Below are 23,036 nucleotides of genomic sequence, written 5' to 3'. Positions count from 1 at the left end.
ATTTTACGACCTCCTCACCTTAATTAGCACATCAAAACCCCTGTAATTGGTTATTTTCAATTTACAAAACGACATTTTATTTTCATACTACTTTTTAAACATATCTTTGCGGCTTGATTCTATTTACCACAAGGTGCAATCAGCTGAGAACATCATGTGCAGATGTTTAAGGGTGGTGCTGACTCCACACAGAGCCTCCATATCTCTAAGCTACAGAAGAACTTTAAAAATACACCATAAACATGGCTGACCCCTTTAGTCTTACTGGCACAGGCCAGAGTAAACACAAACCAATTGTGTTATTCTGAAAGGGCATTTAAATTGAAAGCTTCTGGCAGACAGATGACATTTCGACTGAATTTGACAGGTCCACCACCATGGGGGTTTCGTATCTGTGGAGGAAGAGACTTCAAGATGACCCTGACTGTCTCAAAGGTGAGTTGAAGATATTTTTTTCTTATGAACAAAATATTGAAATTGTTCGGCATAAGATGACTTTGATTTCCGGTGTGTTAAGGAGCTTTGAGTACTTACCATAGAGTGTTTTGTTAGGTTCGTGAAGATGGCCGGGCAGGTGATGTTGGGCTGCAGGTGGGTGATGTTATATTGGAGATTAATGGTCAGGATACTGGAGCCATGTTGAATATGGAGGCTCGGAACAAAATTAAGACATCTGAACATCAGCTGTGGCTTCTAATTGAAAGGTGGTCAAATTTTAAACTATGACTTTGCTTTGGCAGAATTACATGCGGTTTCATAACTAAATGCTACATTCTTTACAGGTTTACCATGTTAAGGCATATTTCACCCCTAAATTACCCTAAAGACAAACCTATTTTAGGGACCAGGGGCTTGTTTTTTTAAAGCATTATTTTCACAAGAACATTTTCTCACAAAACTCTAATTACAATAATCTAAAATTAGTCTCCTTACTGTAATGCAGGAAACTATTTAATCTATAAATAATTTTTATGTATTATTTCATTAACCCATTTGAATTTAAAAATTAATATTTTTTCATTTAAAAATTACAATCAGCATTGAGAATAAAGAAAATTTCAATTAAATAAAAAAATGCTAATTTAAAAAACACTATAAACCCAGCAGATAAACACACATTCTATGAACTTTTGCAAACGTTCTGCTTAAAAAAATATTTCTGAATGTTCAAAAGTGTTTTTTTTGTGTTTTTCTTGGTTATGCAAAATCGTTATTGGAACATTTCATTTGAAATGTTTTGTGAACATTCTAAAACAAGTAGTAACATTTTAAAAATGTTAAACAAATGTCCAACTACAACCCGAATTCTGGAAATGTTGGGACGTTTTTTAAATTTGAATAAAATGAAAACTAATAGACTTTCAAATCACATGAGCCAATATTTTATTCACAATAGAACATAGAGAACATAACAAATGTTTAAACTGAGAAATTTTACACTTTTATCCACTAAATGAGCTCATTTCAAATTCGATGCCTGCTACAGATCTCAAAATAGTTGAGAAATTTTGAAAAGATTCAGCTGGGAGAACATCTAGCAACTAATTAAGTTAATTGACATCAGGTCTGTAACATAAAAGGGATGTCTTGGAGAGGCAGAGTCTCTCAGAAGTAAAGATGGGCAGAGGCTCTCCAATCTGTGAAAGAGTGCGTAAAAAGATGTGGAATACTTTCCTCAACGTCAAATTGCAAAGGCTTTGCAAATCTCATCATCTACAGTGCATAACATCATCAAAAGATTCAGAGAAACTAGATAAATCTCTATGCGTAAGGGATAAGGCTGAAGACCTTTGTTGGATGCCCGTGGTCCTCAGGCCCTCAGACGACACTGCATCACTCATTGGTATGATTCTGTCATTGACATTACTAAATGGGCCCAGGAATACTTCCAGAAACCATTGTCCGTAAACACAATCTGCTGTGCCATCTGCAGATGCCAACTAAAGCTCTATCATGCAAAAAGGAAGCCATATGTGAACATGGTCCAGAAGCGCCATCGTGTCCTGTGGGCCAAGGCTCATTTAAAAATGACTGTTTAAAAGTGGAAAAGTGTTCTATGGTCAACATATGCTCCCCTCCAGACGACATCTATTTGAGGGAAGGCCTTGTGTATTTCAGCAGGACAATGCAAAACATACTGCAGCTATTACAACAGCATGGCTTTGTAGTAGAAGAGTCCGGGTGCTGAATTGGCCTGCCTGCAGTCCAGATCTTTCACCTACAGAGAACATTTGGCGCATCATTAAACAAAAAATACTTCAAAGACTACCACAAACTCTTCAGCAGCTGGAAACCTATATCAGGAAAGAATGGGACCAAATTCCAACACCAAAATCCAGAAACTCATAACCTCGATGCCCAGACGTCTTAAGAAGAGGAGATGCTACACCATGGTAAACATGCCCCCGTCCCAACTATTTTGAGACCTGTAGCAGGCATCTCAATTTCTCAATTTGAAATTAGCTCATTTTGTGCATAAAATGGTAAAATTTCTCAGTTTAAACATTTGTTATCTATGTTCTATTGTGAATAAAATATTGGCTCATGTGATTTGAAATTCTTTTAGTTTCATTTTATTCAAATTTAAAAAAAACATCCCGAAATTCGGAAACGCTTTCCAGAAAAAGCATTAAATAGCAATAAATAATGTGTGTAAATAACATTTTGACAATATTAAAGACCAGATCACTTTGAATGAACATTATGAATATTAAATTGTTAATATAATATTATATAATGTAATATAATATATTTTAGTTTTTTTTTTTTTAGGTGAAAAAGTGAATGTTTGCAAACACTGGTGTGTGATGCTTTTTCACTGAAACCCAGAATAACCTTCTTATCTTACAGACCTGCAAAAACAGATGTCATACAGCGCTGCGGTGATCCAAGACTTCCTGTTAATTCAGTTAGTTATTCACACAGTTAACTGACCAGCTCTTTGTGAACATAACGTTAATGTTAAATGTCGCTACAGGGAAGGCCCATTCAGCTTGTTTGAATAAAACTAGTGAGAACCATCCTGTTTTGTGTATTGAAACTTCCTGCTGTTCTCCTTCAACCCAGGAGCCCTCAGTCCGGCCAAAACAAACCCATGAGTCAGGACAGGGCCAGTCCAAGAGGTCAGTGCACCAGAACCATACTGAGATGTCTTCAAACAACATCACATGTGTTTCTCATTGTTCATGTGTTCAGCAGCTCTCAAAGCTTCAGAGCCCCACTGGAGAGAAACTCCAGACCAGAGCAGCTGAAGCAACACGATAAGGTGGGAATATGCAAGTACTAGTTTTACATTATAGTAATGTTTGGCTTGGATTCAAGTTTGTACATTTAGTTTAATAGCGTAAAATGGAGACAACCTAATGTTCAAGTCTTTTGAAGGCTTTGCTGCCATCTTGTGGTCCAGTAACAAACCAAGCCTATTCTGAAGAAATAATTTTGTAATCCCTTGTTTTTTTTTTTTGTCCTTTGTAATCTCTTGTTTTATTGACAGTGTTATTTAAGTATCAATAATGTACTATTATAGTTAAAAAAATATATATAATAATAAAAAAAAGATATATAGATATTATTTTTCCATTTTCTCTTTTCATTTTCATTTCAGTGAAAGTTTTTGTAATCTTGCTTGCTGTGTTTTGTAATTAATGTTTTTTAATGTTTTTGATGAGTTACTTTTTAGTTTGAGCTTATTTAGTTTTAGTTGTCTTGCAAACTAGCTAAAAAAGTTATTTTATTTCAGTTGATTTGTTTTTTTTTTTTCTCTCCATGTAATCATTTTTAAACCCTGTTTATTGGTTGCAGGAGTCCATCGCAGGACATAACTCTGCATCTGATTGTATCCAAACAGTGTCATATGAATCACAGACCACCAAGAAAAAGTAATACCAATATCATGTTTGGAATACTAATGTACAACTTTCTGCATACTTCACATTATATGCATACTATTTTAAAAATACCCATACTTTATAGTGGTTCACATACTTTTTTTTTTTTTCGAAATGGTGATAAAATGTAATTTATTGATGTGGTCAAAGCTGAATTTTCAGCATAATTACTCCAGTCTTCAGTGTCACATGATCCTTCAGAAATCATTCTGAAATCATTCTGAAATGCTGGAGAAACATTTCTGACTATTGTGAATGTTACGGTTAATATTTAATATTTTCTGTATTGTTTTTCTGCGAGTTTTATATTCACATTTTTTTCAGGATACAAAGAACAGCATTTATTTGAAATAGAAATGTTTTGTAACATTATAAATGTTATTTTAATCAGTTTAATGCATCTTTGCTGAATAAAATGATTCATTTCTTCCAAGCATAGCCCATGTCATTTTGTCTCATACCTGTTGAACTCACATTTTTGGTGACTCTGTTGACTCTTTTCTCAGGGTGAGCTTTAATTATCCAGTATGGAGCTACGGGCCTGTTGATCCTGAAGAGCTGATGAGAATCAAGAGAAGGCAAGTTCAACCTCAGCAGCCCAGACAGTCCAACACTTTCAGAATACTACAGGAGGGACTGGAGCGTGAGTGTTTCATTTCACTGCATTTCTTGCATTCAACCCTCTTGAATAACGCATAAGGATTCCCCATGTATTATAAAAACACACATGAATTGTACAGGAACATCACTGCCATCTGGAGCGGTCCAGCGCAGTCAAAGGTTTCGCACTTGTGAGAGATGTGGTTACATCATTGTGTAAGAACCCTTTAATTAAGTTCATATTTTATATATAAGTTATATAGTTTTGATATTTTGTCAAATTTTTTTAGTGTGTTTTAAGTATTCAAATACTTTTGAGGGCAATTCATGTCAGGAATTCATGAAGATCACACATGTTAAGTTCAGTTGTCTGTGTGTTCTGCTGCAGAACTCAGGTGGTGAAGATCAGAGAGGCGCTACAGACACGTGGAGTGCTATACCTGCAGAGACTGTGGTTTCAGTCTCATGGAGCGAGGACATTTCTGTGTGGATGAGGAGCTGTACTGTGGGAAACACGCTCAGCAGAGATGCCAGACAGCCAATGGCCTTCACTCCCTAAAAACACTGGTGAGGAGCACATCAATTCAGTGCCATGGGTTAGTATGCTCATTTGTTTTAATGTTTTATTTTACTATTATTGAGCTGTTATAGTTCTTTTTAATATTTTGAATCTGTTTTTATTTTTATATTTTCAATTTTCATTTGAAAGTTTTATTAATTGTATCATGTGTTTTTGTCATTTTAGTAATTGTTTCATTTTTAAGTATTCAATATCTATACAGTTTGTTTTAATTTAAATATCAGTTTTACTTAAACTAAATTAAAATGAGATATCTGCCTTGCCAGCTAGCTGGAATATTTATTTAATTTCAGTTTGCTCATTTTATTTCAGGTAACAAAAATGTTTGTTTATATACTAATAATACTGGTTCTCAGTTAGAGTATTTCATAGACCATGCTCATAATTTTTTAATTGAGCTGTTCCAAAATATTTATAATAGTGGCAAACATATAATTCACCTAAAAATGCTGTCTTATTTTATTCTATGGAACTCAAAAGGAGAAATGATCTTTCTAATCAATGAAAGTGGATGGTGACCAGGATTATCAAGCTCCAAAAAGGACAAAGAAGCACCATGAAAGCATCATAAAGAATCTTCTGAAGCTATACAATAGATTTGTGTGAGGAACACACTGAAATTGAAGTCATATTCAATACAAATCAAGCATTAAAGGGATAGTTCACCCAAAAAATTATTTACTCACCCTCATGTCGTTTCAAAACTGCATGTGACTTCTTTCTTCTATAGAACACACATGAAGATATTTTGAAGAATGTTGATTACTAAACACTTTTGGTTCCCATTGACTTCCATTTTATTTTTTATCCATACTATGGAAGTCAGTGGCACCCGAAACTGTTTGGTCACCAACATTCTTTAAAATGTCTTCTGCAGAAGAAAGTCCTACAGGTTTGTAACAATATGAGGGTGAGTAAATAATGACAGAATTTAGATTTTTGACTAAATTATTTCTTTGTTGCATATGTTCTTAGTCCTCTCTAGAGGGCACTATTTTCACATGTTTCACTATTGTATTACAATAATTAAATACCTGCAGTGTGTGACTTTGAGCTGTGGCTGAATGATGAACTTATGCATTCAATAAATGTCTGGCATCGTTGTGAAAGAGATGACATCATCAGAATGCATCCTCAGCTATAACATAAAGAGTGTGGCATTACATGTAGCCTGCAGTCTGACCTAATTGTATAATGTAAAAGAGTCGTTAGAGGGATGTGCCCTGTTGACTTCCACTCCCCATGCAGAACTATGAAGGCCCTGAATGACGGGTTTCAGGAACAATACAAACACACATTATCCTCATGAAGGAACATGCTGTTTGCTCACATCATGTTTATTATTAAAACCCTAAATGACTATGGAGATTCATTAGTAATGAGTGATGGTGACTTGGTGTTAATACCTGGTGGCTTGTCTAACTGTGGAAAAACAACATATTAATGTACAACTATGAAACACGCTAAATTTATATAGCACATTATACCAAAAAGATTCAAATTAGCTTCATATAAACAGCAAAATAACTGTTAATGTTGCAAAATTCATCAAATGAATTTCAGCTGTAAATGCTTATTTCTGTGGTTTGCTACATATGAGAGTGAGGAATGTTTTTTCAGTTTTTTTAGTTTAAACTCTTTTGCAATAAAAAGCCACCTGTGTATTCCCTTTTTTTTTTCTTCTGAACAATGAGAACTGGTCACTAACAGCATGACAGTTCAGTGTAATTATAGCTTTGTGTCAGAGCTCTACAGTTCTCTAATGTCTAAATTTATTCATGGGACATTTTAATTACACACCTCTGTTAAATTGTCATAACTGAGAGGAGCATCATAGAATTATTATTATAATCATCATTATAAAGCAAATACAAAAGTTGCTATACCCTTAGTGTGTGAGTGTTTCATACAACATTTATGGGTCTTAAACACAGGAATGAGTCATCTGCGCGGGATGTTAATATTTATGTATTTCTTTACTTATGCTCACAACAAGATATTAGTAAGCAGCATTTGTCATTGTGTAATTTTAGCCTATAAATAAATATATAGCAGAATTTTTACAGCATTTGTTATGCAAAGATTGTTTCCAGGCGCCGCGTTAATCTTCAGCTCTGCGTTGCGTCACGCCAGGCCACGCCCACACGCGTTGCTCAGGAGTGTGGGCGTGGCTTTAGAGTGAAGCTTACTTGTTGCTTCACTGGATTAGGTGAAACTTTTCCAGCGAAACAGTAACGGACCTTTGACACATTGAAACTTCTCGTTGGGCCGGACAGCTCGCGCGTCCTGCTGACTTTTCAGTTCCAACTGAAACGAGTTGGGTTTTGACAGAAATGTCTCTGGCAGAGCAAAGCCAGCAGTGGTTTCCCACCAGCGTCCAGGTGACGGTGCTCCAGGCGAGGGGTTTGCGGAGCAAGGGGAAGAATGGTACCAACGACGCGTACGCCATCATGCAGGTGGCCAAGGAGAAGTTCTCCACCTCGGTGGCGGAGAAAAGCGTCGCGCCGGTGTGGAAAGAGGAGGCCGCGTTCGACCTGCCGCTCTTTCACCCCAGTAACGCGGAGCGCTGCACCCTACAGGTGTGTGTGATGCACCGGGCTCTGGTGGGACCTGATAAAATGCTCGGACAGGCGACCATCAAGCTCCTGGAACTCCAAGACAATAAATCCCGTGACAAAACTGAGTGAGTGAACAATATAGGCTATTTTATATAAACAACTATATATGTGTATGTGTGTGTGTGTGTGTGTATATATATATATATATATATATATATATATATATATATATATATATATATATATATATATATATATATATATATATATATATATATGCTTCATATTTAATTTATATACAACAGTTAGTTCTGGTCCTCATATTGGCAAAATTTTATACTGTGTATTATATAAATTTTGCCATGTATTTGGCGTAACATAAAGTTCTTTCTCAAATGCATCTGACTTTTCTCAGCTTCTTATTAGCGTTTGGACACTCATACAAGGATAGGTCTGTGCTGAAAGATGGCATCAAAGCTTCCTTATGTGGAAATTATGAGCTGAGCTTTGAATGTTATTGGACTTGGTCATGGTAGACCAAAAGGAACAGGGTGGAATTTCTTTTGCTCAACCAGAGACGTCACAGACCTCCACAAATGACTCAGAATCCGGTCTTTTTATGTTTACAGAAGACGGTTTCTTAAGGATCAGAATCAGATTCCTAAATGGAATCTAATGGATTGTGGAAACAATTCCTCTTTTCCTCCTCCATAATTTAATGAAGTTCCATTAGCATTCCTTTGGAATGTTTGTTAAAGGTCAGTGCAAATCTGTTTGACTGGATCTGGTGGTTATTCCATCTCTCTGTAATCCAGGGCCGCTCGGCGTACATTATGCACAGACTTCATGAATAAATTAGTTTAGCTCTAGACATCAGTGTAACATCAGTCACGGCAGGCAAAGTTTCAGACTGACATTTACAGAGCAGCACACAAATCCTCACAGCATTCTGACCTTGGATTTGAAGAGTTTGTGTTTCTTCACCTGCTCTCTGAATGACTTCCATTGTTTTCTTGTAAATGCTCAAAGCCTTTGATTAGAACCTGCCTGGTCATTTTCATTACGAGACCTAATTCAATCTCATGCACAAAGGCAGCCAGCACTCGTCTGGCCTTCTGCCGAATAATTGTTTTGCTCTAGAAGTTCAGCTGACGTTTGAGTCAGAATGAAAGCTGTTTTCTAATTAACTAGGCCACTAGAGCTCAGCTCCTGGGTCTTTTTTTTGGGTCTGACTGAGACATTTCCTGTAAAGTATTAGAGCTTGTTATGCTAAGTAAGTCATATCTCGTCGTGTACCTGTGTGGGCTGCTGTTGGCCCAGGTCAGGGGAACCGGAAACTCACTCAGGTCTCTCTAAGTAAGCCAACGCTCCTATGAAACTGGACCTCGGCGTTTCTTGTAAACCGATCTGCAGTTCTGATGGTGATTTTGAAGTTTGATCTTGCAGGGTGTGTGTATAAGATTGACAGTCTTGTGGTTGACCTCAACAGGGCGTTATCGCTGGAAAACATCGCTTTATTTTGATGTCATTCTTTTTATGTTAGGAACAGCTTGATCATTTGAATACTCTGGGTTCATTGCAAGTTGAGCTTCCACATTCAACATGTCCTTCTCCTTTAATTAAAAAACAAAAACAAATCAGGGTTATGATGAGGCTCTTACAGTACAAGTGAATGGGCCAATATTTGGCAGATTTAAAAGCAAAAATGTAAATTTAGGTTGCCACCGTTCACTTTTATTGTAAGTGTAACCTATATTAGTGTTGTTGTTTTTTAAGAAATAAGACATTAATTTTTTTTTTTTTTGTGGAAACATCGATTAAGCACAGCTTCTGTTGAACACAGAATATTGATTTAATTTCCATGGAGTTGATTCATTCTTTCTGCCTACATGAATCAGAAGACTTTAATTACTTCCTATTCTTCTCAGTGTTGTCAATTTCACTGATCTTCATATCAGTATTTTCTAATCTGCTGTTCCCAGAACTAGTTCCTGGTTTTTCCTTTTATCGTAACCTATTAAAATCATAATTTATTTAAAAAAAAAGCATTACTCTTAAAACTTACACTGCTACTAACTGTTAAAAAGTTCAGGGTCACAGTGAGATTTATTTATTTTTGAAAGAAATGTATACTTTTATTAAGCGGAAGTGCATTAAAGTAATCAGAAATGACAGCAAAGAATTCTGAAAAAATATGGAAATATTGCTAAGCACAACAGTTTTCAACATTGGTAATAATAAATATGTCTTGAGCAGTAAATCAGCATATTATGATTTCTGAAGAACCGTGTGACACTGAAGACTGCAGTAATGATGCTGAAAATTCAGCATTTCCATCACAGGAATAAATGACATTTAAAAATATATTTAAATAGAAAACAGTTATTATAAATTGTAATAGTATTTCAAAATATTGCTGTTTTACTGTATTTTTGCTCAAATAAATGCAGCCTTGTTGAACATAAGAGACTCCTTTCAAAGACATAAAAATTCTTAAAGATCTCAAACTTTTTAACAGTTATAGTGTCTGCATTTTAACAACCCTCAGAATCTGAAAATTACATTTTGTCATGTAATTCACAATTTTTTCACACACTCAAATTTCCTCTGTTATATTGTGCAGCCATTTAAACAAAGCAGTATTTTAGAGAAGGTTAAATATCTAACATCCCTTTTCTGGCGTCTGATTGTTCTGTTTGTGCCCCAGTTCTCTCTCAGGCTTTGACATACGTCACACGCGCTGCCTGATAACTCATTTTCTGTTAGCGCGGCATAAAGTCAAGGCTTGTCAACTGCTTCAGACTTCAAAGTCAAGAAAACACTTGGTTTTCTCTCTCAGTCACACATATAGAGGATATGCCTAAAATATGCTAAATGCCTCATGCTAATACAGAAGGCATCAGCCGTTTCTTTCTGCGTGACCTCATGCGCTGACACTTTACACACAGGAACGCTTTCCTGATTCGAGGCAGAATGGGAGCGCGTCACCTGTCTGTTCGACTGTCAGCTAACAAAGTTTAGGTTTTCTTAATGCAAAACCAAAACCTGTTATATTACAAGGAGAAATAGTGTTCAATTCAATGTCTTTTACCTCAGCATAAATAATTAAAGATTATGAAAACTTAGATATTGAATCATGTTGTTAAAACAAATATTTTGCCAGTTGGAAGTATCAACAAAAACCCATGTTATGTCTCACATGTCCAATTATCTGAGCTTCATGCATAGTTAATTGAATATTTTACAACAAGTAAAGTGAAACTCTATATAGTTAGGTTCCTGTTCTGCTGCGTGTGATAAAACAGTCCTGTCACATAACGCTCTTATCAGTGCGCTGGCACATTCAGGAAGTCAAGCTGCTGAGAGACACACTGGAACAATGAAACATCCAGTGCTGATTCATCTGATGCTGCCTTCACTTCCTGTCAGGGCACAGCTGTTATTGAGGATCATTCAGGGCGAGACAGATGAGTTTGTCAAGAACTTTGCTTATTAAAGTCTTTTATTATCTTACCCAACACTTTCCAAAAACAGGGCCTGAAAGTAATTTTTCCCTCCTTCAACAAATGGTCAATGAATGGAGGCGATTAAGCAGAAAGTTTGAACTGTCAGCCATATAAACAATCAATTATATTCCGTCCTTGATGTAGGAAGTGTCAACATGTCACAAAACCATGAAAAAACATTTTCATTTTCATAAACATTAAAGGGTTACTCCACCCCAAAATGAAAGTTTTGTTATCAATCGCTTACCCCTATGTCATTCCAAACCCGTAAAAGCTTTGTTCGTCTTCGGAACACAATTTAAGATATTTTGGATTAAAACCGGGAGGCTTGTGATTGTCCCATTGACTGCCAAGTAATTAACACTGTCAAGGTACGAAAGACATCGTCAGAATAGTTATTCTGCCATCAGAGGTTCAACTGTAACGTTATGAAGCTACAAGAATACTTTTTGTATGCAAAAACCCCAAAATAACGACTTTATTCAACAATTCGTTTCCTCTGCGTCAGCATAGCGCCATTTTGAAGAGTATCCACTGAATGCAAACTGCATATGCTGTTCTGTGTCAGCCGCACCTCACGGATACGTCTTCTACATTTGTTTATGCTTTGATTTGAACGAAAACAGCGTATCAATGAGGTGCGGCTGACACAGAACAACGTACGCATTTTGCGTCCAGCGGATACCTATTTTTTGCGTACTAAAAGTATTCTCGTAGCTTCACAACGTTACGGTTGAACCACTGATGGCAGATGGAGTATTCTGACAATGTCTTTCGTACTTTTCTGGGCCTTGACAGTGTTATTTACTTGACAGTCAATGGGACAGTCACAAGCCTCCCGGTTTTTATCCAAAATATCTTAAATTGTGTTCTGAAGACGAACAAAGCTTTTATGGGTTTGGAATGACATGGGGGTAAGTGATTAATGACACAATTTTCATTTTGGGGTGGAGTAACCCTTTAACTGAAATTGAATGAACATATAAAAACTTAAACTTGTTTTGTTTCAACTAATTGCCAGGGCAGCATTTAGCATGTTTGTTTAGTTTACGTACAAAAATAAACTCTCTCTCTCTCTCTCTCTCTCTCTCTCTCTCTCTATATATATATATATATATGTATATGTATATATATATATATATATATATATATATATATATATATATGTATATGTATATGTATGTCAATTTCATGATGCTGTAACATCAAATGTAAATATCAGTTCCGTATATTGTTAAAATGATGAATGTTTGCATGATTTTATGTAATTGAGAAGGTCAAGTTGTACTACAGACCAAAACATTTTTTATATTAGGTTAATATTTTGTATCTAATAGTTTTTCAAGCTTGTCTAAAAGGTCTGAGCTCATCTCAAAGCAGGCAACACCCTTTTGCAACTTCCCTCCTGTGATCAGAAGTGTAATGCAACTTCTGTGCAGTTCACACTCATCTGAGTTACATCATGGCAGAAGCTGCTTGTGTTTGCATGGGTGCATTTCTATGGCTACGAGGTGTTGTCCGAACATGTTGTCAAATGAGCACCTCCCATATGTGCAAAGCCATTTCTCTTGTCATTGTGTCATTAGCATTAAGGAAATGTGGTTTAACAGCTTTTATTGTTTAAGGCCATAATTGTGATTGCTTATGGTTCACTCCTTCCAGGATTTGATTGAGCAACTTTCTGGCTACCAGCCCTTTAACCACTTCTATTTTACGCCCTGAAATTCCTGTTTTACACCCTGATTGCAGTTATTCAGACTTGTAGTTTAATGGTTTAGTAAAGTCTAAAAACTTTACCATGTCAAATTGGAGATTGTTTGCATGTATGGTAATTGTTAAAAGCTGTGATTCAGAAATTTGGTGAAGCGACATATTAAAAGCCTGGTGATAAAATGTTTACAGAATATTCAGTATTATATTGTTGGTAATACAAAATTTTCATGAAATTTTACATGCATTAAAATCATTTAGTTAATATATTGGTGAAAATTGTTTATATATTTTTATGTTGGTGCATATAAACCATTAGCCATTAGTTGTTGTTTTTTTATGTTCATTTAATGCAAAGCAGTGTACAAAACAAGACTTGATGGATGTACTACTTTAGGTCTTTTTTTATTCTTGTTTCACTTCTGCTTAGCAACATTAACGGTCTATATTGTGATTATGATCTCTCTGGGGAAAAAAACAAACAGCTTTTTAAGCCATTTCTGAGAAAATAAATATTACAGACAGGAATGAGTTGCTTTTAATTGTACTGATTATCCCAGCTAGCTAGTTTGTTATTCTCTGACGTAAATATGTTCTGCGTAATGGTGCTAAATGTTATTGAGGCATAGGTGAGCGGCAGTGATCATTCGCTAATAATCCCAGGGTGCGTTGCTATATTTAGCTTCAGACTCATCGCAGTATCATTTAGCAGACGGCTACAAAGTCATTTAAACACACGCCCATCATGTTATTTTCTCCGTAGCGTTAGAATTGCATTACTCACTGTGTCCAGTGCACTTACTGTCGTCATAAACACTGAAGTAGCAGCTGCTGTTGAAGAGGCTCATTTTGGTTACTATATTGAGAAGTTCTGAGATGTCAAGCTTCACCAGTTCCCTGTTGACTTTTATAAGGTTTTAATGAATTTCCATTTTTTCCTGACCCTAATCTGCCAATGTGTGTTTTCAGCCCTGAGTGTCAGTATTTTGGCAATCTCAAAATTGCTTTTCTAAGCCACCCACTCCATTCTCACAGCCATACGCTACTGCAAACATAAGCTTCCATGAAACGAGTCCTGCGTGCAGTTACCGCACCCTTGTGTCCTCATCTTATTCCTCTGTTTTTCATGGATCCAAGTTTGTTGTTCCTTACAGGCATGTTAGCTCACCAGCCTAGACATTAATTTCCTACAACATTTAGCCTGGAAAACAACGATACATCTCTCTTTGTAGCTAAGAAACAGCTTGCTCTACGCTTTAAGTTGTATTTTGGACTTTTTAGATTGATAGACCTATTTTATTGATGTCTGAAGGGAAAATGAGGGTTTAATATCTAAAAACACGTTATTTTGAGACTTTCTACACAGTAGGTGTTTGTTTTAGACCCTGCAGTCTTTGTTCTTCACTAGTGTCCTTGAGTTATGCCAACACAGTGTCTCAGTCATTGAACCTTAATGTGCTGTTCTGGTTTATAGCCGTTGAGGAATGTCAACAATCACATGAAACTCGGACTTTGGGTTCCCATAGTTTTGTGTGCACAACAATCTTGTCATTTCGGCAGTTCTGACCAATTTTGTTAAGTGTAGCTGTGTGACACAACATACTTTCATTATCTTTCATCTCATGTCTTGCTTCTAGCTTTTCTTTGATAAGGAAGGTGCTTTGGGAAATGAAAAATGCTTGAAACTAAACATCCTGTGCTATTTGTGTTCATACAGATGGTTCAAATTGATGGGCAAGACGGGGAAGGCTGACAAAGACAGGGGTGAGGTGCTTCTAGACATTCAGTTCATGAAGAACAACTTGACGGCCAGCATGTACGACCTCTCTGGGCAGGACAAGTCGCGCTCACGGCTTGGCAAGATCAAGGATAAGCTGAAAGGGAAAAAGAAAGAAGGGATGTCGGATTCTGCTTCTGCCATTGTGCCTTCAGTCGGCCAGGTACTGACTGACAGCGAGGGAGAAGAACCACCTGACACCACATCCGGAGCCAAAAAGAAGAATAAACTCAAGTCCCTCTTCGCACCCAAGCCGGGTTTGCACCGTAACATTTCCCAGTCCATGTCCACACTCGCCACCCTGCCTGAAAAAGACTCAGCCATCAGTCTGAGCAGATCGTCTGGCCTAAATATAGAGTCTCCTGAAGGTACATACGACACTGTTGTTGTAATATTTTCAATATTAGGGATGGATGATATGTTTGCTACGCTACCATATTGTTCCTGCAGGTCAAACAATGCAATATGGTGCTAGCAACACCAAAGTCCTAGGTTTGATTACCAGGGAAATCATGAACTAATAAATGTATGCAAGATATTAATTATACTGGTTTAGTCTGATTTGCCTGAAGTTGAAATCATATTTATTTATTTAAAAATTAAAACTGTACAATTTTTCCATTGACATTAGAGATTATAAACTGATAATTTATTAATTTGATTATTATAATTATAATTATAAATATAATTTATTTTTGTGCTATGGTTTTTAAAGATTAATTTTAAGTAGGGTTATAGTAAAGTAAAACCATAAAGAATTTTGTTATTTGAAATAAAATGAACTTTAACTGAAATAGAATCAAATATAAAGTGTATGTATTGTGTATATATATTTGCCAAGGTAATATTTCTGATTTTCAGTTAGTTTAACTTGATGACTGAAATAACTAAATTGAAATAAACAATAAATAAAAACTAAGAAAAATGACAAAGAATTGTTTAACAAAACGCAATTACTACATTACAAAATTACTAAAACTTTAAGATTAAAATGAAAAAACCCCTCAAAATATAATATCTCAATGATACCAAAATAACACAGATTTTAAGTTAGCGTTAGATGATGACGAAGGTAGTCTAAATGTAAAAATAGGGAAAATGAGCATGATAAATGACTGATAAATGACTAAAAAATTAATCAAATCTCCAGTATTGCTGTAGTACTGATATATTGTCCATCCCTACATAATTAAAATATAAATTAAAAACATTATTAGCAGAAGTCAAGTTCTGCCAAAATTGATGATTATAATCATTATTTTTTTTTTTATCTTCAAAGGAAAAAAGAAATTCAAATTTCTGAAGCACAAGCGGACCGGAAGCTCTGACAGCAAGGTTTCCCAAGGTACCGGGTCTCTTGGACAAGGCATGGCGCAGAGCAGCGTGTGCATCAACGGCAGTCACGTCTACACAGAAGAGCCAGAGACCAGAGGATCCAGGGCCGGTTCCACCTTCAGCCTGAACAGCTCCGGCCACGGATCCATGGAGGACCTGCGCAGAGGTCATGACAGGAAAACCTCCAGCACCTCAATGGACTCCTCGGACCAAACTCAAGAGAATGCAGTGGAAGAAATGCACAGAAGACAAGAGGAACAGAGGAAACAGGAAGAGGAAGTCAGGAAAAGACTAGAGGAGGAAAGAAGACAGGCTGAAGAGGAGCAGAGGAAACAGATTGAGAGAGAACAGGAAGATGAGAGGAAACGGTTGGAAAGAGAGGAAGAGAAGAGAAAGCTAGAGAAACTGGAAGAGGAGAGGAAAAGGATTGAAAGAGAGGAAGAAAGAAAGAGGATAGAGAAGGAAGAAGAACGAAAATGGATTGAAAGAGAGGAGGAAAGAAAAAGAATAGAGAGAGAAGAGGAGAGGAAACTGCTTGAGAGGGAGGAAAGAAAGAGGATAGAGAGGGAAGAGGAGAGGAAGCAGGTGGAGAGAGAGGAAGAGAAGAGGAAGCTAGAGAAACAGGAAGAGGAAAGAGAAAGAAAAAGGATTGAGCAGGAGGAAACGATCAGAATAAAGAAGGAACAGGAACGAGTTAGACAGGAAGAGGAAAGAAGGAAAGCTGAGGAGGAGAGGATCAAAGAGGAGAAAAGGAAGAGAATGGAGGAAGAGGAGAGAATGAGACTTGAGAATGAAAAGTTGCAGAAAGAAGAGGAGACAAGAAATTTGGAGATGGACAGAAGACATGCTGAAGAAGAGGAAAGACTACTGAAGGAAAAGGAAAAGATGGAAGCAGAGGAGAAGAGGAAAAGGAAAGAGGAAGAAGAGAGACGACTGTCTGAGATTGAAAGAAAAGAGCAAGAAAGGGTGCAACAGGAAAAAGAGAAGTTGGAGCTTGCGAACAAGAGAATAGAAGAAAGGATGAGAGAGGAGCAGGCGAGAAGAAAGGCTGAGGAAGAGGAGGAGAAGAGGAAGCTAAAAGAGAAAGCAGACCAGGAGAGAGTCAGGCAAGAGAAAGAAGAAATGGAAAGACAGAAGCAAGAGAAAGAACTGCGGCCTGAGGCGAAACCCAGGAGTGCTCGTCTGAATACGAGTAAAAAAGCATCTAACGAGAATAACTCGGACCACATCCTATCCACCGATCCCTTTGAAGACCCTCTCTTATTCGATGAGAGCTCCACCAATCCCTTCGAGCAACCCACCATTTCTCAACCTGAAGCCCTCAGTCGATCCACCAAAGTCTCTGCAGTCAAGCCAAGGTCAGTGTCTTACCTGAAAGCACAGGAGTTTGTGTTTTTAAATTACATCCATTTGGCCTTATTCATGAAACCATAAACACATTTTTTATGTAAAACCTTGTTAGTGCATTGTTGCATTGTTAGTGAAACCAGCTATTGCCTAAGAATAAAAATCTGTATGTTATATGATGAATTAGGACCAAAAACACAACATGGCAACTTAATTTATCTGTTGTCAGTGAAAGCAAAATGCTGTGTGAGGTGTTAAAATCAGCCACTCAGAACATCTTTGATGTTTAATATACATCTATGAGGGGCTCATTTTGGACCAATGGAATGTCACTGTGGGTGGGGCCACTTTTCATGAAAAGTTCAATATATAATGTAAACGAGCAACCGTGACCAGTCAGTTGAATGCATTTAGCTTCTGTTTACTAATCAGAACCAAAAGGAAGCACTCCTTTTGGATGAAGTTTGTGTTTTGACAGACATCTGATTGACTCTAACAAGTCTTTGCCACTCTAAGAACTCAACGTTCTTCAGAACTCATCCTTTTATCATTTCACAGAGCTGTTTCAAATCATTCTCCAAACTTCTGCTTTTTTACCAATTCTGCTGGAAGGCAAATCCATGACCTATGATCACAGCTTGAATATTAAAGGCATGGAAGTGTCTCTCAGTGTTTCTGTAGTATGCTTAGACTAACTCTATTTCAGTGTGGTAGGGCTCATAACACCACGCTATCGTGATTAACAGAGCATATGGCACTGTTACGAAATATGCAGTTGTCTGTGTGTGTGTGTCTGTGTGCTGGTATGAGTGCGTATCTGTACAAGTCCAAAAAAACATCTGGCATGCAACGCAGTTCTTTTGAAACTATTTCAAGGACTCAAAGTAAGGACAATCCACATTAACTTTTTATATTTTCTGAAGATGATTATCATCCCGAATAAAATGAGTAACCCTTAACCAAATGAAATACCCAAACCTGAATAAAGAGTCTTTCTCACCATGGTCTCATCTGTTTATTTCTGCTGAGATGCATTAATGCTGACAGTTAATTTTAAGGTCTCTAACCCTCATTGTGTTAGTTCTTGTGTGGTACTTGATTGAGGTCTAACCCAGGGGAAGCTGGAGAAATCTGTTTCCCTGGAAAACAGCTGATCAGGCAGTTCCTTTTCTCTGACTCATGCACTTGAGTGCTTCATGAAACAGTTCTGGAATGTGTAGGAGACTGCAGAGCAAATAGCATGATTTGAGGGTGGCTCTTTAAATCTAAACCAGCTATCTCTTCAAGGCTGCAGCTAAAATAAGGACATTTTGTGCGAGTTTCTCTCAGAAATCTTTATTGCTCAAATGTAATGAATGTCCATAAACGTATTCCAAAAAGATTTGGAATGACATGAGGATGAGTAAATAGTGACAGGATTGTAATTTTGATGTTAACTATCCCGTTAAAAAGTTTATGGATATTGATAACATTTGTTCAATAACATGAAAGTAAATAGGGTAAGTTTTAAAAACTTAAAAGTGCTGTTTCAGTGGTTTTCATGGTTGTTGACCAGAGCAAAGTGGCTTTAACTTGCTTGCCTATGTATTTCGATATTTAGCAGATGTGTTTGATCGAGTTTAATGTTCCCTTTCATTATCCTGCTTCTTCAGTTCTTCTGTTTCTGGAATCTTCTTTTCGCAAGCATCTGTGCCAAACACCAACCCATTCTTAGATGACTCTGATGTTCATGGCGAAAACACTGAGAAAGTTGTCCATCTCGGAGACACCGCAGAAAGGTCAGAGAAGAAACGATGTGCCCCAATGCCTCCCCAGAACAAGACGCAGATGGGAAAACCAGATGCCCCTCCAAAAGCACCAGCGATTCGTGAAGCCACACAAGATTTTCCATCTAGAGCATCTGAGGATGGTGGAGACTCTGATTCCTGTAGTTTACGAAGGGACAAACGCCCTGCCCCTTTACCACCAAAGAACAAGCCAGAAGTGCAAAACCAACATGCAGACCAATCTACCACTCCTCTTCATACTGGTGAATGGAGAACTACTAGATTCCAGGAAATAGACCAGACTAACAAAGTGTGCCTGGTTTTGCAAGATGAGTCAAGGACCTCTGATGCAGCCAATTTTGTGAACACCAGTTTATCACATCTTATCCAGGCTCATCCCAGTAACAGACAAGAAACCAACCCTTTCATATCTACCGAGGTCAAAACAACTAAACACAAGAGTCCAGCTCCAAAGCCTTCATTACTGTCAAAATCTTGCAAGACATCTGCATCTGAAACTGAACCCAACAACTTGGCAATTAGTAATGTCCATTTGACTGTACATGAAACCAGTGCTGCCTCAAACTCTTGCATTGATCAAGTAGATGAGTCGACTGACAAGCTTGATGATCTTCCTGCAGATGAAGAGCCTTCTACCAAACCCGAGCACCCTGAAGACCTTTTCTCACGAGAAAGTAAACGCAATGATTTACCAGAAAAGTCTAAACTAGACTATCTTGGAGAAGACATACCTTCAATGTCTGATCCAGTCCTTGGAAAGGTTCTCTGCAATGTGAATGATCCTGAGAATGCTGAAAATGTCCTACTTGAGAGTGGCGTTTCCAAAAAGAAGAGTCGGGCCCCGTTGCCTCCTGCCAAATCAGCATCCAGACAGCAACCAGAAGCTGCACTGATCTCAGCCAGTCAACCCAGCATAAAAGATCAAGACAAGTCATTAACTGTTAATAGTAGCAAGTCAACTTCATGTTTTACCCCATCCCTGGTAAACTCATCTTCAAACTCCAGGCAAGATCTCGCTCCTTTGAGCCCGGAAGCAGGTCATGGGTCAGAGCACCAGTCTCTCCCACAAGCCAGAGTGTCACCTATTGATGTCCAACCCATCGCTGGGCAGAAAAATGGGAGTGACAGCGAGAGAACAGGTGATCCTGCCTTCAAACCCTGCAGGTGAGGCCACACATAGAACTTCTAGAGACCCTTAGAAGTAGTAGCAGATGTTTACGGTAGGTTCCCGTTAGCCATCCTGGGGTAGTTCTTGAAATTTCTAAAGGTTGTAAATCTTTGTTGCAGAATCTATTCTCCAAACATCTCCCTTTTTACAAGTTCTGCTGAAAGGCAAATCCATGACCTGTGTTCACAGCTTAAATAATAAATACATGGAAGTGTCTCTCAGTATTTCTGTAGTATGCTAAACCCCAAAGTTTACTTCGGACACGGAAGGTGAAATGTTGAGACAGAAGAGTCCACTAGGTAGTACTGCGAATATGCATCCACGGTTGAGTACACATAGTAGCAGTAGCAGATGTTGGCTGTAGGTTCCTGATACAAATACTCTGAAGTATGCCATTTTCACCTAGTATTACAATCTCAGTGGTGTCCAATCCTGTCCCTGGAGGTCCACTGTCCTGCAGTGTTTGGCTTCAACTTGCCCCAACACACCATTTCTCAAAAGCATTATAGGCTAAACTAGATTGCTAAAATCGTTTGCTTTTGGGAAACACAGGCATGGAAGTTTCTAGCAAAATTGGACACCTTAATTATCTAGTTGGGTGTTTTTAATTAGGCTTGGTGGTAAACTCTGCAAAAAAAAAAAAAAAAATGATTGGCCACCCCTATCCTGCCTGAATTGTTGCTTACTGCTTATGTGATAGATTAGCTTACCCTCAGAACCTTTTGCTTGGTCTTAAAATTGTCGTTTGTTTTCTCCAACTGCATTTGTGTTCTTTGCACCTTAGGCAAGGAACATAAAACTCTTAATGTTATGATTATTTCCCAAAAGGTAGGGAGGTATAAGTTACAATGGTTTCTGTGCCACGACATGCGATCACCAGTTCGTGTAACTTATTGCTTGACTCAAGTTGTGCATATGTTTATGTTATTACACTCTGGACCCTAGATTACTCATTGTTGGGACTTTCATGTGACTGCACATAACTGGCCCTTCTGAAGAGCTTGGTTTGCAATGGTTTAAACTTTGTCTTTTTAGAGTTTCATGTCATATTAATTTCCCAGTGTGAACTTTTTATTTTTGCATTAATTCTAAGACAGTTATCCGATAATTGAAAACAACAGATATGAACACTTTCATCTTTGGAAATAAATCAATTTTCACATTTAATAGTTCCTCCATGTTCTTTGAAGTTCGAAAATTCAGGGCAGGATGTATTCGTCACCCTTTCTCACTTTTTTTTTTTTACAAAGGATTATATCAAAATTTTGCACAAATGTCTTCTGGCAGAGTTCTGCAATTGACTGCTTTGTATTCCACCCCTGCAAACTTCGATCTGCCTGTAAGACTTAACAGCTCTTTTTCTTTTCAGGCCCCATGCAGTGAAACCCCTGAGCACCGCTGACAAGCAGCCAGACCTCAGAGAGACCCAAGACACTTCCAGATCTGCTAAAATTACAGATGATATGCAAGTTAAGATGAAGGTAGCATGAGCTTTTTTTTTTCTCTCTCTCTCTCTTATACTGTTGTGTAGTCATTTACCATGCGTTGATATGGCTATTTAACATGTTCTCCTCTCAGCTGACTTAAGCACGCTATTTGTATTCCACTATCTTTCAGGCCCCAGAGGCAAAAGGGACGGGGCCGTACTCCCAGCTAACCCATGAAGAACTCATTAACTTGTTGGAAAAGCAGAAGCAGCAGCTTTCTCAGAAGGACGCTAAGATTGGGGAACTGGAGCAGTATATAGACAATCTTCTGGTCCGTGTCATGGAGGATAGCCCCAACATCTTAATGTCCTTGAGCTTGATGAAGAAGTCCGTTTGAGCACTTTTGTAGCAGAGTTTTGTGTTTAATGTGCACTGTAATCACAAATATGGGGTGAACAACAGTACATGGTTGTGGGTAAATCACAGAGGTTTTCACTAAATCCAGTAAGTAACTGCAGACACTAGTGAGCTGAAGATCAGGGTGGACACTTGACGTCTCTGGCTGAATGTTGACGACATGACATGAATATTTGTTATTCAGATCCACCTAACCATGTTACTGATTTAGTCTTGTACATGTTGAAATCATATGTTAAGTATTTTCTCCAAAGGTTTTTACTGTCCACCTTTTCTATTTGAATTGCTAATATTATTTGATTAGTATTATATATTATAAATACCATCTATTAAATGTTTTGGTCAAAGCGTTCAATGGACACAACCCACACATTAAATAAGTAAACAAAATAGCACTACATACATTCTTGAAAAATGATTTATATAAATTAGAAAGCTTTATGTTATTTTGTAGACAGATCTCTGTATTGATACGTTGTTTTCTTTTCAATGAAGCACTTTAAAAGAATCAGTTCATCTGTAAATAATGAACATGTGATCTTTTGTACTTTATACCTTTTGTCATGTAAGCTGACAGCTTTATTATTCTTTGCTTTTGAAATAAAGAATGTCACAAGTGTGGCTTTGTAAAGAGCTGCGTCACAAGATGTCTGTGTGCATTTTTAAGAATACAAGTTAAGCTTTAAATGATTATTATCATACACACAATTGAGGGAATGTCAGATGCTGTAATGGCCCATAGCAAATACGTAGGCTGTCTACACAGGACTCCTGACAATGTTTACATGCTGCTGTACCTGTGGGATTGAGGAATGCTTGAAAAAACATTGAAATTGACCATAGTGTCCATAATTTCTTGTAACTTGGTGATTATAGCCTTCGCTGCCATTTATAATAAAGTGATAAAATGTGTGGAATCTTCTTACACTGTTTGAAT

The 23,036-nt window shown here is 37.5% G+C and overlaps 2 protein-coding genes across 3 annotated transcripts; both read left to right on the top strand.

Annotated features, from left to right (window-relative positions):
• The first annotated feature begins 377 nt into the window (after positions 1 to 377).
• Positions 378 to 6,413, top strand: LOC131547934 (uncharacterized). Its single transcript, XM_058788724.1, has 8 exons — positions 378 to 435; positions 2,978 to 3,122; positions 3,199 to 3,265; positions 3,802 to 3,878; positions 4,394 to 4,530; positions 4,628 to 4,703; positions 4,876 to 5,083; positions 5,548 to 6,413. Exons 1-7 carry the CDS (start codon positions 378 to 380, stop codon positions 4,979 to 4,981), a joined length of 666 nt encoding a protein of 221 aa, XP_058644707.1. The 3' UTR covers positions 4,982 to 5,083; positions 5,548 to 6,413.
• Positions 6,414 to 7,229: 816 nt separating this feature from the next.
• rab11fip1b (RAB11 family interacting protein 1 (class I) b) lies at positions 7,230 to 22,992 on the top strand. 2 transcript variants are annotated; one of them, XM_058789092.1, is made up of 6 exons: positions 7,230 to 7,750; positions 14,559 to 14,986; positions 15,898 to 17,311; positions 18,953 to 20,251; positions 21,625 to 21,736; positions 21,873 to 22,992. In XM_058789092.1, the coding sequence occupies exons 1-6, from the start codon at positions 7,401 to 7,403 to the stop codon at positions 22,077 to 22,079; spliced, it is 3,810 nt and encodes a 1,269-aa protein (XP_058645075.1). In that variant the 5' UTR covers positions 7,230 to 7,400; the 3' UTR covers positions 22,080 to 22,992. The 2 variants fall into 2 exon arrangements, with proteins under 2 accessions (XP_058645075.1, XP_058645077.1); XM_058789094.1 differs by lacking the exon at positions 18,953 to 20,251 and having other exon boundaries at positions 7,236 to 7,750; positions 21,873 to 22,981.
• The last annotated feature ends 44 nt before the right edge of the window (positions 22,993 to 23,036 follow it).

This window comes from Onychostoma macrolepis, chromosome 10 (assembly GCF_012432095.1).
Source record: "Onychostoma macrolepis isolate SWU-2019 chromosome 10, ASM1243209v1, whole genome shotgun sequence".
Taxonomy (NCBI): Eukaryota; Metazoa; Chordata; class Actinopteri; order Cypriniformes; family Cyprinidae; genus Onychostoma; species Onychostoma macrolepis.
This window is presented reverse-complemented; position numbering and strand designations above follow the sequence as displayed.

Excerpts from the sequence above, each read along its gene's own strand:
- LOC131547934 (XM_058788724.1), top strand. The coding sequence starts at position 378 with ATGGGGGTTTCGTATCTGTGGAGGAAGAGACTTCAAGATGACCCTGAC. Across the intron at positions 3,266-3,801 it reads AGCTGAAGCAACACGATAAG|GAGTCCATCGCAGGACATAA; the intron begins GTGGGAATATGC and ends TATTGGTTGCAG. Across the intron at positions 3,879-4,393 it reads TCACAGACCACCAAGAAAAA|GGTGAGCTTTAATTATCCAG; the intron begins GTAATACCAATA and ends CTCTTTTCTCAG.
- rab11fip1b (XM_058789092.1), top strand. The coding sequence starts at position 7,401 with ATGTCTCTGGCAGAGCAAAGCCAGCAGTGGTTTCCCACCAGCGTCCAG. Across the intron at positions 7,751-14,558 it reads AAATCCCGTGACAAAACTGA|ATGGTTCAAATTGATGGGCA; the intron begins GTGAGTGAACAA and ends GTGTTCATACAG. Across the intron at positions 17,312-18,952 it reads GTCTCTGCAGTCAAGCCAAG|TTCTTCTGTTTCTGGAATCT; the intron begins GTCAGTGTCTTA and ends CTGCTTCTTCAG.